Source organism: Ursus americanus, chromosome 15 (assembly GCF_024610735.1).
Source record: "Ursus americanus isolate L20-20 chromosome 15, mUrsAme1.1.p, whole genome shotgun sequence".
NCBI classification, from domain to species: Eukaryota; Metazoa; Chordata; class Mammalia; order Carnivora; family Ursidae; genus Ursus; species Ursus americanus.
The window spans coordinates 8,177,345-8,192,775 of record NC_142141.1 but is presented as its reverse complement, the minus strand read 5'-3'; the positions used below and the strand labels follow the sequence as shown (position 1 = coordinate 8,192,775).

Sequence of the window (15,431 nt, the reverse complement as noted above, 5' to 3'; positions counted from 1 at the left end):
ATGCTTAGCATTGGCCAAATAGGAAACCTTAATAGTCTCATCATGCAGTAAATTTCGGTCAGTCGGTCATGTTTTTCAGAAAGATAGCCACATTTCAGTGTAGATCATTCAGCTGAAATTTCTTTTTCCACATTATGAAAATAGAAAAGGAAAAACAAGTCAAGAGGCTCTTACTTTTTAAATAGAAAACAGATATCAGGATATAGAATATTGACACCTAATTCAAGATAATTTGATATAGATTATAATTATAACCCTGGACATCAAGCAGAAGTTTTTTTATTGATAACAGAAATCATTTAGTGAATGCTAGGCATAGTGCTGAATGTTTTACTCCCCTGATCTCAGTTGAGAGCCACACAATAACCCAGTAATGGTAGATACAATCATTAACAGTTTTTACCTAGGAGGAATGAAACAGGCTAAATCTAGGCTTGATCCTAAAACTTCATCATTCTGCTGTTAAATTTGTTCCCTTTAAACTATATATTTTTAGTTTTCCAAGATAGAGAACTATATCAAAGTGTAATTAGTTTTGTTCAGCTTGACTGTCTTATAAAATAGTTATTCTGCAATTATCAGAATAATTTATACTGCAACTGTACATTCTGATGATCTTCAATTACCTTTTGATTTTTTAAGATTGTGAATTTTTCTTTCTACTTTAGTTAGAAAAACTGAAAGCCGAATTAGATGAAGCTAGGCTTAGTGAAAAGCAGTTGAAGCACAAAGTAGATCATCAGAAGGAACTCCTCTCATGTAAATCAGAGGAAATGCGAGTAATGTCTGAGCGTGTGCACGAAAGCATGTCTTCAGAGATGCTGGCTCTTCAAATTGAGCTGACTGAAATGGAAAGTATGAAGGTAATTATTATGGCATGTATGTTCCTAGGTTGTTTTTTTCTTTTTTCCTTGTATATTTTTTAACATGTTTTTGTTATAATCCTTAAGTAATTTGAAGGCTGAAGTATTTTTTTGTCTTAACTCTGATGTTACTAATTAAAAAATGTAGAGTTTTTAGGTGGATTATTCATTCATAGTAAAGCTTTAGATTATGTGATTTTGTAAAGCGGATTACCTTTAGATTAATAAAACCTCTGGAAGAACTTTGAGTCATTAACTCTGATCCTACTTTGTGTCATAAAAGCCCTATAGAAAACGTTGGTCTAGTGGAAATTGATATGCATATGAATGTAGATTTTTTTTTCATTGCAGGCTGAGGTTAATTAAAAATTAAAGGCTTAAATTTATAGGAAAGAAAGATAGCCCTTCATTTGGTTCCCTGCTGAAAAATTTAGTAATTTTTATTCTTTTATTATACACCTTAAAACTATTGACTAACTCTTTAGTTTTAGTTTTGGGTGTAAACCACTTCTGATAGATAAACTGAGCAGCTGCTAAATGAAAGATTGTTCAGGAGAATTTCCTCTTTTTCAATTCCTATTGAATAGACCACCCTCAAAGAAGAAGTGAATGAACTACAGTACAGACAAGAACAACTAGAACTTCTTAGTACTAATTTAATGCGCCAGGTAGACCGACTTAAAGAAGAAAAAGAGGAGCGAGAGAAAGAAGCAGTTTCCTACTATAATGCCTTAGAGGTACTATGATTAGAGTAACATTATCTTTTCCAATTTATAATAAGTTGTTTCCTTGCTAATCTAACCTCTATTAGCTAAATTGTTTTCTTTCAAATTTAGAAAGCTCGTGTAGCAAATCAAGATCTTCAGGTGCAATTAGACCAGGCACTTCAGCAAGCCTTGGACCCCAATAGTAAAGGCAACTCTTTGTTTGCAGAGGTACGTAACAAATACTCTATTGATTAAATTGGCATGTCACTTAATACAAGTGTAATTAAACATGTTAATATTTTCTAGGTGGAAGATCGAAGGGCAGCAATGGAACGTCAGTTTATCAGTATGAAAGTCAAGTATCAGTCACTAAAGAAGCAAAATGCATTTAACAGAGAACAGATGCAAAGAATGAAGGTATAGCATTATCACCATTGAAGGTTTATTAAACCGATTTTGTATCTGCATTACGTGTACAGATATATCAAGGAAAGCATCTTTTCCTTCAAAGAGTGTACTTAGTTATTTCTAGAACTGCATTATTTTAGAAAAAATATCTTTAGATTGACTAAAAGATTTACTATACTTTATTTCAAAATATTAATCCTTTAGTAGATATTTAGTAGAGTAGTAGTATAGTTAGCATCCGTTGATTGATTTTATTTAATGGTTACTCAAAAACTTTGTGATTGATTTTTTTTTTTTTTCATGGTTACTCAATAGCTTTCCCAGAAATATATAAATCTTTGTGTAGTGGAGAAAAAAATTTTCAAAAGTTTTTTTTCCCAGCTATTGGCTGGAGTTTCTTAACACAGGCCTAAGGTTCCTACTTCAATGAAAACTAGCTCTCTCATCATTCTCCAGTTCTTCTGCAAAGGCTTATTATAGAGTGAAATTTGGATATCCTTTTCTTGTAGTTCCTCAGGTCAAGCATATAGGCCCATTTAATTTTTTAAAAAAATTTTTTTGATTTAATTAACATATACTATATTATTACTTTCAGAGGTAGAATTCAGTGATTTCATCAGTTGCATACAACACCCAGTGCTCATTACTTCAAGTGCCCTTCTTAATGCCCATCACCCAATTACCCCATCCCCTGACCCACCACCCCTCCAGCAACCCTTAGGCCCTTTTAATTTTAATTTTAAGGGTTGTTTTGGTCATCATCTTAGTCAAACAGGCAGTAACAGAAAATCATATGGGAGTTATAAAGATTGTAGTATTGTACCAGCTTTTAGAATTCTGATCCCTGAACTGTTACGCCTAACTGGTAACTGGAAGTCTAGAACGCTTTCTGCCTTTTATACAGGATCGTGAGATTTAAAACAAATAGGGAAAGTTAGTAATTAAACTTTGGCATTAGATCAACTTGGGGTTGAATCCTAGTTCTGTCACTTGCTAGCTGTGTGACCTTGAACAAGTATTTTTTTACTTTTCAGAGCATCATCAATCGCCTCATCTATAAAGTAGATATGATAGAACTTGCTTTTTAAATTGTCCTGGAATTAAATGAAAGCATAGTAAAATGCTTAAATGGTGGTTGGCATATAAGGAAGTGCTGACATAACAAACAGCTGTGGTTTTTAAGGATTTCGATGGGACTACTTGGTTTACCCAAGACTCTTCCCTATCCAAGAATGATTTTTTTAAAAAATTTTCTCACATTTGCTTTTTGTTTTCTTTCAGTATTTTTTGGACTACTATTATTAATCTCCCAATGTTCCCATGATATTCCAAGTTATCTTTAGAAATAAGTAGCATTCTGAATCTTCTCACACTCCAGTCTGAAGCAGGAACAAAAAGTGGGTCCTTAAAAATGTTAAAAGTCATCTTTCTATCTTCATAACCATAACTGCAACTGTATATCATTGCTTGCTTTACTCAAAACTGTATTTAAATTATCGGTACTTTTTAGAACTCCATAAATTTCTAAAGGCAGAAAACAATGGTAGTTTTAGATTCCAGTTCATTTCCCTTCAGTTAGTATGCAACTCCAGGTTTAGGTGAAGTCATAATTAGGTAAGCTGATTGCTGCTACTAAAAAATAAATGTATTTATATTTATATCAAAGATTCCCTCAGTTTCCTTAGATGCCTTTTTGTTTTCCATCCTTGTCATTTGTAAATCTCGCTGTTGTAAATGTGAGTAGCTTAATAATTCCTCTACTTGATACTATTAAAGTTAAAATTTTTGAGAAACCCCATCAGACCCTTAATGACAGTGCATATGATGAGTAAAGTACAGCATTACAGCATTTGGACAGGTTTATTTACCAGTTAAGTGATGCTTCTGGATCATAGCCATTCAGTTCAATTTTATGTTTACAGAAGTACAAATAATTGTTAATAGATGTCAGATATTACTCCTAAGAACTCAAATAAGTACTCAAGAGTTATATCTGTAACTAAACTTACTGATATAAATATTTTCAAATTATTAGATTATTAAAGTAGACATACCTAGTCTGGTTTCCAAACTGAATTCAAGGTGACATAGTACAGAATATGCGTTGTACCAAAATATAGTTATCAGAATCTTCCTTTCCTCCACTCAGTTCTCTGTTGGGGGCGGGGGTTGGGTGTTTGTTTTTTTTTTGTTTTTTTTTTCTAGTTACAAATCGCCACATTGCTACAAATGAAAGGGTCTCAAACTGAATTTGAGCAGCAGGAACGGTTGCTTGCTATGCTGGAGCAGAAGAACGGTGAAATTAAACATCTCTTAGGTGAAATTAGAAATCTGGAGAAATTTAAGGTACATGTAACCCCTTCAATAATGCAGCCAGATTTGGTTTGAATATCTTAAATCAGTTGACCCTTGAACAACACGGAGGTTCGGGATGCCCAACCGTGTGCAGTCAAAAATCTGCATAATTTTTGACTCCCCAAAAACTTTATGAGTAGCTTACTCTTTACCGGAAGCCTCACTGATAACTGGAACAGTTGATTGACACATATTTTGTATGTTATACATATTATATACTGTATTCTTAAAGTAAGTTAGAGAAAGTAAAATGTTATTAAGAAAATTATAAGGATGAGAAATACATTTATAGAACTCTACTGTGAAACATTCACATATGAGTGGACCTGTGCCATTCAAACCTGTATTGTTCTAGGACTACTGGATTAACCTAATTTGTTATTTATCTTAAGTAATAAGAATTGTTGTTTTCTGTAGAGTTTATATGAAAGTACGGAATCTAAACTTTCTGCCAACTCTGACACTCCGGAAGATAACACCTATTACACAGAGTTACTTCAGATAAAGCTTGACAACTTAAAGTAAGTGTTGGGCACTTAGAAAGATGGATATTCTCTTGACTTGCTTATAATAAGTAGTGTTAGTGACTACAAACTTTTGTTTTCAAATTGCGAAAAGAAATTCCAGAAAAGAAAATCAATACAAATATCTTTGTGTAGCAAATAAGATATAGTCAAGATATAGTTAGTGCTAGTTACTGAAGAAAAAATACTTTCAATGAATAATTATTTTTATTTCTCTGTGTTCAGCGTTTTAGATTGGTAAGTGAAAAGAACTTTGACATAGAAAATGTTCTTATAATCTAAATTTTTCAGGAACAAATATCTAATTTGAAACTTAAAAAGAAATTATTTACACATGGATTAATGTGGAAAGCATATTTTCCTCCTTTCCTTCAAAGAATGCATGACATTTTTTATTTGAAAGTGCCGTTGTTAAAGCTTATTTTGTTTATTGTTTGTTACTTAAAACCCCAAGGAAATATATATATATTTAAAGAATTCAAATATATAATAAAAGATTTGCACTACCAAAATATGTTTTACATATATGTATATAAAACACGTATTTTACATGTTATTTTAATATTCCTTGGTTCTCCTTTTTTTATTTATATAGCAAAGAAAATGAAAGCACTAAAGGTGAATTGTCCATACAGCGAATGAAAGCATTATTTGAGAGCCAACGGGCTTTGGACATTGAGAGAAAACTTTTCGCAAATGAAAGATGCCTCCAGCTCTCCCAAAGTGAAAATATGAAACTGAGAGCTAAACTAGATGAACTAAAACTGAAGTATGAACCTGAAGGTATGCATGTCTCATATATTTTGTCTTTTAAATTATGAGAAGCTCTGAGAAATCATATCAAGTGTTTTTTTCCTTAACTACAGCTTTATGCAAATCCCATTACAAACTAATTTGTGGTTATTTATCTCTATCTAATAAAACAAATTTACTTCTACAAAATGTGTAGGAAAATTCAAAAAGAACTGAATACTGGGTATGTATGAATATAATAGGTATTCTGTTGGATAGATATCTGTGTATTAGAACCTGGATAAGGTTTGGAAACCTTAGAGACTTTTCCATTTACAATTACAATATCTTATGCAATATGTCAAAGAGTTTGATTTCATTGAAGCAACTGATGTTTGGGAACTGGATTAGTTAATATTGTTTATAGAAAACCTAAAATAATGGAGACTTAAACAAGATAGGTATAAATTCCTCCCCTTACAGAAGTCTAGAAGAGGCTTTCCGAGACTGGTCAGAGTGTCACAATCTAGGCTTCATTTGTGTTGTTCATCCGCATAATCCTTGAGCAAAATTGAGTCATGTAGCCTCACCTACCTACAAGAAAAGCTGAGAAATGCAGTCTTGTTCTCAGGAGCCGTGTTCCCCACTACATCTTGGGATTTTCTTTTTTTGAGTGTAATAGACATCTAATATTCTATTAGTTTTGGGTATATATCATGATGATTTGATATTTATGCATTACAAAATGACTCCCCATGATAAGTCTAGTTACCATCTGTCACCATGCAAAGTTATTACAATATTATTGAGTATACTCTTGGAGGCTCTATTATTGAGGAAGACTAGTAGAACAGATATTAGAAGACAACTAGCAAATCTAATCACTGAGGTGGAAAATAGCCTTACCACGTGGGCTCTGCATGTTATACACTAAAAAGAGTGACTTTACTGTCTGTTTGTAAATTAAAAAATAAAAGTCCAAAAGTAAAAAAGCCTAAGAATGCAATGGTTCTTAGAGCCCAAGAAAGTGTTATTACATGTTTTAGGTTATACATTTTCAGCCAGTTTTTGCCCCTACACTGTTCACATGCCTAAGACTATCTTCATTATTACCTCAGTGACTTGAGGGATTCTTAACAGTAGTGGGGAGGTTGTTAGCAATAGTAAAGTTTTTTATAGTTTAAAAAGGCTTCTCTTTCATCCTTTTTCTCTTCCCTGATTCTAAGAGGCTTTCCTAATTAAGAATTACACACTATGAATTTTGAAAGTCTGCTGAACTGAACACAGCAGAGACAGAGAGAAGTATAGTCAATCTAGTTGATGTGGGGAGCAGTAGAAGAGAAAGGGAAAATAGTGATTTAAAAAGAATATTGTAGAGTAGGAGCACCAACCCCATGTCCAACCATGGTTTCTCCAACTTTACTTTTTTGATTTTGAAAATGAAAGATGCATTGGTATGGGGATAGGGAAAAGGTATTAGAACAATTAATTTAGTGGCTGTAAATAGACCTGCATGGAGATGGAATGATGTTATGTTAGGCAGTAAGGGTAGAAGGCTATTGCCATAGTCTGCAGTGAGACATACTATGGTTTGAACTTGGGAAGTATCCATAGTAGAAGTACTGATTTTGAATATATTTTGTGGGTGGGGCTAATAGGCACAAGTTACCATAGAGAATTTGACTAGTTCTTTGCATGTAATCATTACAACACACAATACTGAGTGGAGTGGACATTTTTAATCCCCATTTTACAGATAAAGAAAATAAACCTCAAGAGGTTAAGTACTTCCCCAAAGTCAACCAGCTGCAGAGTGCTAGTGTGGGATTTGTACTTGGATTCCTTGACTCTTAGCCTCTGTATCCTTTCTTACCTCCAAACTGAAGTCTTATAATAAAACCCCATGTAACTTTTATTACAATATCAGAACATAGAAGTTTTCACTGTGAGAACTAAATCTTTTGAGTTCCCAAGGAAAAATTTATAGCCAGATAACATTTAAAGGATATAGTTAGTAAAGTCCATGAAAAAAGAAAGGACAAAAGATTTCAATAAGTAGATAAGTGGGTTTCAAAAGAATGAAGAATAGGAAAGGAAAAAACTGTATCTATAACTAGTTCTATCTTTTTATGTTTACTGTGTCTTTGTTTTGACTTATTGACTAAATATATTAGTAATTTTTATTCTCAGAGAAAACTGAAGTGCCTGTACCCAAAAAGAGGAGGGAGGTCCTGCCTGTGGATATCACCACCCCTGACAATGTATGTGCCAAAAGTGCTATTGAGGAAGACGTTTATAGATTACTACCTCAGAAGGAGGAGGCCCAGTGCTGTCCCAGCAATTCTGAAGATAACTTGCAGTTAGAGAAGACAGTTTCTATAAACACACCAGGAAACAATCTCTCTCCTCACAAAAGTCTGCCCATGGACATTCAGCCAAGGAAGGAAAAGAAATGTGTGAAACTTATGGGAGTTTCAACTGACTCTGAAGCCTTAAGTGAAAGAAGTGGAAACACACCGAATTCTCCCAGGTCAGTGTCCTCTTTACTTCCGGGCAACCAGCAGACCTCTCCATCTCTTCTCTATCGCTGCATGAACTGTGCTATCTGTTTCTTTATCTATTTTCTTAGTATTGCATGTAGTATAATTCCACAGTTTCATCTGCCTACCTTCAACTTTTCTAAAACTTTAAGAAAAACTAAAATGATTGCAAAAGGAAAGGATTCCTGAATAAGGGAGTTATTTTCAAAAGTTACACTTTGCTCTTTCATGAAACAGAAATATCACAGTCTAGTACATCTCTGAATGTTTTGTTGGTTTGAATAAATGTACAGTTGGTTATTTTTCCCCTAGTTCAAGAGTGGCCATGAAAGAAAAATTAACTTACCTCCTAAAAGGGCTTTCTAGTAGTCTAAGAAATTTCAGCTTTCTAGAAAACTGTTAGGTGAAATTTTTTTACGACTTTTGAAAATGTTTATCCTAAGTCTTTAAAAATGAACTTTGATTTTGACATTTTTAAATATCAAAGGTAATTCATTTTCATTTTATATTAAAACTTCAAAGCCTCTAGTTTCTGCATATTTGAGTTTGTGACTAAAAGAGGAAGTGTCAGATGTGTATGTGTATAGGAATTAAAATTTTAAGAGTCTTTAAGAAAATAATAGAGATAAGATAAGAGAAAGTGAGTGAAAGAGAAAGGTAGGTAACAGTAGCTGAGGCTAGGCTGGAATAAGACACAAGCTTGGGGTGTGTACAGCAGGACCAAGGGTATGGCAAAGACGAATGAATGAAGAAAATAGAGAAGGTAATAAAAAGATGATAAAGGATGTCTATATGCAATGGAATAATAGATGCATTTAAAACAAATATCTTTAGACATTTAAAAAATTAAGCATACTGATGTGAAAAGAGCTTGGATTGTCTGCTTATGAAAGGAGTTCTTTAAGGTTCTGCCAGGGCTACATGAGCTGTGGATGGGAGGGTACAGAATAAGACATTTTACTAGTGTACATTTGAGTTAATATAGTCAGGCATAGCCCACCTTTTTAAAGGGGCTGTTTTGTATGTTTTATCTGATTTTTTTAAATTTAAAGTCTTCAGTGCTATTAAAGGTGGTGCTCTACAGTGAAAGCACCTCAACAATGTGAGCTGCTGTTACTATTAATAGAAGTACAGTTGACCCTTGAACAACACAGGTTTGAACTGTGCAGGTCCACTTCTATGCAGCCTTTTTTCACTGAATACATTGTTGTAAATATATTTTCCTTATGATTTTCTCTTAAAACATTTTCTGTAGCTTTACTATAAGAATACAGTATATAATATATAAACAAAATAGGTGTTAATTGATCGTTTATGTTATGGGTAAGGCTTCCGATCAACAGTAGACTATTAGTAGTTAAGTTTGGGGGGAGTCAAAAGTTATACAAGGATTTTTGACTGTGCAAGAGTCTGTGCCCCTACCCCTGCATTGTTCAAGGGTCAACTGTAATTTATTACTCTTCCTTGAATTTTTATATAATAACATTAAAAGTCTCATAAAATAAAAGTTTAATACTCAAGGAAAAAGTAACTTCAAATGAATTTTGTCTGGCACACACACACACATACACAGGGAGTTTTGGGTAGTTCTGAAATGAATTTAATAGGTTATACTTGTATGTATGTGATTCATTGTGTAAGTGTGCGTGACCATTGTATATTTCTGGAGGCGAAGTTCAGAGTTAATCAGTACAGACCTTGCTATCTGTGTTGTCTTCATTTCTTTTTCTGCCTTCTTTTGCTTGATAAAAGTTACTTAAACACATGTATTTAGCTATTTGTTTGACTCAAATTAAGTAGCATGTTGGAATTTTGTCTGGCAAATTAAACAAAAACAAATAAAATACCACAAAACATTTGTTTTTGTGTATGTGTGAGTCCATCTGCTAACTTAAGACGTTTCCAACCTTTTGCTCTCTGCATGATTAACTTAGACACACAATCCTATGATGATATTTAACAATAAATACGGGTTTACTGGGGACTTCACTATTGCATGCTTTATAAATTTAATTGATGCTCTTGCTATAAAATCCTTATAAACCTTTTAAAATATCTCTCCACTGTTTATTTTTTCTTAAATTATTATTCTGCTAGTTAATTTTTAACAAAGTTAAAACTGGAAGTTAATTTCTTAAGTGAAATGCAGCTTAAGTTTTGATTTTTTTGAGACAAATTGGTATGTATTCATGCAGCCCAGGATTCTGTTATTTTTATCTTGCGTTGCCTTTTGTTTGTCATGATAACTATAAAATTGTGCTCTAACATTTAAATTTTTTTGTTAGGTGTATTATCACAATCGGCATTCCATTATATTTTAATTCTTTAATTTAGGCTTTGCCATGACTTTTATCATCCTTAAAAATATCTTTTTAAGCATTTAAAAAATTAAGTCTGTTGATATAAAAATGTTTCTTTTAGAGAGGCAGTGATTTAGTTCTTAATGGTATTGGAGTCAACTATAATTTTTTCCTCATATACTTAAAAAAAATTGATCATATCCCATTAGAGGCCCATTACATGAGAGGTTTGTTTCTTCGTTAATTTTTTTTAACCGCATTTGAATTCAGAGTGGATGCTTTAATGCCTGTAGGTTAGCTGCTGAATCAAGGCTTCAAACAGAAGTTAAAGAAGGGAAAGAAACTGCAAGCAAATTGGAAAAGGAAACTTGTAAGAAATCACACCCTATTTTATATGTGTCTTCCAAATCAACTCCAGAGACCCAGTGCCCTCAGCAATAAGGACTTTTCTTTAATGAGAGTAAGGTACCATTTGCCCAAAAAGTTGATTTGGATCTTAGTTAAGATTGTCTTTATCTGAAATATACAACGTTGTAGATTATTTCTTTCTACCTGTTGTGCCAAGACCTGGCATTTTCATGTTCCTGTGACCAAATGTTCAAAATTTGGTTGTGATTCTAACCAGGAGAGTTCCTTAAATGATGACTCTTCTTGGAGCCTCTGTGAATTACAGTGAATAAACTTATAACGGAAGGAAAGTGTTATAAATCTATTTGTTGCATTGTATATGGACTTTTTAAAGTGTTATTAACACATATCTTCAAAGTCACATATTTGAAAAGAGAACACAAAATTAACTATTAACTTATATTTTTCTATGTACTTTTTATTGAACTTAGTTTTTCACTATATTATAAAAACAGAAAACTTGGTTTAAAAATATATATTATAATTGTAACTGGGTTTTGTCAGTGTTTTAAGTAGCTATGTCCATCTTTGTATCCATGTACATGATTTAAATTTTGTGTCTCAAGCGTATGAAAAATATAATTTTGAAATTTAAAATAAAACTGGAATAATTTATCCCCTTCCTATTTTTTTTTTACTCTGTATAGATAACACATTGTTATCAAAAGGGGATAAAAGAAATAAAGCGAAACTTCACAGATTCTTAATTCCCTGGCACATATAATTTTTATATATATACTACATAGTTTATATAATCATATACATATATAATATATATTTTTAATTCCAAACTTTCCAAATAAAGACTTTTCTTTTCTTTTAAATGATTATAGCCTGGTCTACAGCTTAATTTCATATATACTGTAGGTGGATGTATTTATATATAAAGAGGGGGTGGTGGTAGAGGGAGGGAAAGAGAGTTAGGTTAAGAACTTGGCTATGTGATTATGGAGGCTGGCAAGTTCAAAGTCATCAAGGTGGACTAGCAGCCTGGAGACCCAAGGAAGAGCCAGAGTTACATATAGTTCAGGTCCAAAGGCTGTTTGCTGCAGAATTATCTCTTGCACTGGGGAGCTCAGTCTTTGTTCTAAACAGGACTTGCACTAATTGCACGCATAGACCCACTCACATTATGGAGTGTAAACTACTCAAAGTCCACAGATTTAAATGTTAATCTCATCCAAAAACAGTCTCATAGAAATACCCAAAATAATGTTTGACTGCATATCTAGGCTCTGTGGCCCTACCAAGTTGACACATAAATTAAAAAAAAAAAAAAAATTCAGTTAGCAAAGGTATAGTACATCATTAGTTTTTGATATAATGTTCAATGATTCATTAGTTGAGTATAACACCCAGTGCTCATCATATCACATGCCCTCTTTAATGCCCATCGTAGTGGTTTAGATAAGTTTATTGAAATATATTAGGTAAAAGGAAATTGCCTCCCACTTGTAAGAAATTAAATAAACTTTTAATTTTCTGCAAAATCATACTCTCAGGAATTTAGATATTTCACATTAAATAATATCTCTTGCAAAAAGTAGTAGCTGAAGGCACCAGGAAATAAAAATTTTAACCTGAGGATAATAACAAATAATTGACTGTATTCGTTGCATATTATAGAATGTAGATCAGTTCCTTCTAATATTGAGTTTTTACTATGAGCTGTGTGCTAGGGACATAAAAATAACCCTTTAGTGTTCACAGGTTAATAGACCTACGTAGATGAGTAGTGGTAGTGCTATTATTACTAGTAGTAACACTTGTATCTAACATTCGAATAAATCCAACGTCCAGGTATTCTTCTAAGCCCTTTCACAAAATACCACATTTAACCCTCCAACATCTCTGTGAGTTAGATATTGTACTTAGTTATCCTCATTTTACAGAAGAGGAAACCAAGGTCAGAGAAGTTACTTGTTCAAGGGCACAGGTGTTAGTAGGTAATGAAAAACATGTGGTAGAGGTTGTTAATAGCAGAGTATGCAAAGTACTATAGGAACAGAGAAGGAAACAAGAAACTGCCTGTAGGCTTCTTATATTTTTGTCATCTTTAAGATTGTCTTCAGAGGTTTCCTAAGGCATGGAGAGAATAGCACTATAGGTAGAAGAAATAGCTGTTCAGAGAATAAAGTCATTAAACAACATCTCTAATCCTATAGATAAATTGAGCAACTGTGATTGCAGGTTGAAGAATAGGGATGACAAGAGAACCTTAACTACATACCTTCTGCTTTATCATCCTTAGAAACCGAGGCAACCCTGTAGTCTTGAGTGTTTTAAGAATATATTTTGAAAACCACTGTAGATGATAGGAAGCCAATGAATAATTGATAGAACAAAGCAATTACTGAATAAATTGAAAAGGTTGAATAAATTGTTGAGATTATTTTTAGTAAAAACACTCTAGAAGCATAATGGAAAATTAGATGTAGAAAAAGATAAGAATGGAGGCAGAAAAGACTAGTTTGACCATTTGATTACCCCAGGTAGGAAATACAGGTGCAAACTGATTACTCCAGGTAGGAAATACAGGTGCAAACTGAGGCAGTGGCAGTGCGAATGAAGTTTGGTGGTTGGATTCAAGATACTGTTTAGAGAAGCAAAGCTGTCAAGAGGTTTTGGCAAAATAGGATGTGAGACTCTGGGGTAAAGGATACATCTGATGTGAGTGGGTAAGTGGTGGTGTTAAAAGAAAATAGGAGTGGGAGATTTTTCAGTTTTGAGGAGTATTTTATTGAAGTACCCATGGCGTGTCCATGTTTGGGATAAGGGTTGTATTCATTTCCTTATGTAATCAAAAATAATAAGTCTGTTTGTCAAACTTTTTTTTTTGTAAGGAAAATGTAAGACTTACTTATAACTCTATTCTAATAGACCCTTTGGAGCTAATTTTTTATTGATTTGCCAGGTGTTTTACCTATGTTATGTCTCTTAATACCACATAGTTTAGCATAATAGTTAATGTTGTTGCTTTTGTAGTTAGACTGTCTGAATTGAAATCTCAACTTCTCCACATAAATGTTAATTAGACATGGGCAAGTGTATGACTCTGGGAATAGTTTGTTTAGGTAACATTTTTGTAATATTTTAATTTTTAATAATTATTTAAATATGTGGATCCAAAGTAAAATCTACAAAACAAGGTGTATTTAAAGAAATCCAGCTTCTGTTCCTCTTTCCTCCTTTTCCCACCAGGAGCCACTTATATTTTATGATTTGTATTTCCTTTTTTTTTTTCCTTAACATAAGAGATATAGATATAGAGATATAGATCGGTTGGTAGAATCTTCATCTTCTTTCTTAGATAAAAGTAGAATGCTGAGTAATGCCAGAGAAAAATTGTGTATAGGAAGCACCAAAAACCAATCCCTCCACAAAATCAGCCAATAAACTGACAAGGATTATTGAATTAACTTTACTGGACTCTGGAAACTAATCAAGGGCTTAAAACAATCAGGTGAACAATTAAGAAAAATCAGCTGAGTTTTGACATTTTAGGAAATTTCTGATGAATGACTTGCTGACCACTAAGCTAATGGAGCAGAGACTTCAGTGGCCACACACAACAAAGAACACAAGACTTTACAAAATTGGTGCAGAAAAGTCATTTTAAAATCACAGAAACAACTAAAGCAGTTACAACAAACTCTGGGGAGGGGGAATACATAATTTCCAGAGTTGTCACATTGTAGTACTAGAAATGCCCAATTTTTGACAAAAAATTTCAGGGCATGCAAGAAACAAGAAAGTATGGCCCATATATGGGGAGGAAATAATAAACTGTCTGTAAGGAAGCCCAGGAATTGGACTTATTAGACAAAAATTTTTAATTCGTTTTTTTTAAATATGCTTAAATTGCTAATGGAAACTCTAAGAACAATGCCAAAGAGAAACTCAAAAAATTGTAAAAAGGAACTAGATAGAAACGCTGGAGTTGAAGAGTACATTAATAAATGAGAAACTCACTGGAGAGGTTCAGCAGCAGATTTGGACAAGTAGAAGAATCAGTGAACTTGAAGATTGGCTAATTGAGATGATTTAGGCTGAAGAGCAGAAAGAGAAGAGTATGAAGAGAAACGAACAGGGCCTAAGAGACCTATAGGACACTATCAAGTATAGCAACATTTGTGTGAGAGGAAGCCTAGAAAGAGAGAAAAGAGAGAAAGGTGCAAAAGGAAATTTGATGAAATAATGGCCCCCAAATTTCCAAAATATGAAAGACATTAGTATATGAATGAGCCAAGGATGGCCTGTGCAAATTGGGTCCTAGTTTATTTCTTTACTATAGGATGAGACCTATTAGCTCAAAAGCCCCACCAGTGCAAACCTCAAATGTTTATACATCCAGTTATTTAAAAAATAGCACAAATAAGCAGATTCTTAAGCATTTAGAGCTTGTGTTATACTAACTCTCCTCAATCTCATACAAAAAAGAAGCAGAGGGATTACTTCCCAACTCATTCTATGAGATCAGCGTTACCCCCAATACCAAAGCCAGGCAAAGAAATTACAAAAAAGGAATATTACAGACCCATATTTCTTATAAATGCAAAATTCTCAGCAAAATATAAGCAAATTGAATCCAGCA

At 33.2% G+C, this 15,431-nt stretch overlaps 1 protein-coding gene across 7 annotated transcripts in view; it reads left to right on the top strand.

The window, feature by feature from the left end:
* Positions 1–15,431, top strand: part of SPDL1 (spindle apparatus coiled-coil protein 1) — a 50,203-nt gene that overhangs the window by 8,456 nt on the left and 26,316 nt on the right. For 3 of the 7 annotated variants that reach the window (XM_045792083.2, XM_045792078.2, XM_045792077.2), the window contains 8 exons: positions 669–863; positions 1,451–1,600; positions 1,700–1,798; positions 1,877–1,987; positions 4,184–4,324; positions 4,751–4,854; positions 5,453–5,640; positions 7,780–8,119. In XM_045792083.2, coding sequence (XP_045648039.2) covers positions 669–863; positions 1,451–1,600; positions 1,700–1,798; positions 1,877–1,987; positions 4,184–4,324; positions 4,751–4,854; positions 5,453–5,640; positions 7,780–8,119 — 1,328 coding nt within the window. The other 4 variants (XR_006778545.2, XM_045792082.2, XM_045792081.2 and 1 more) reach the window with 3 other exon arrangements.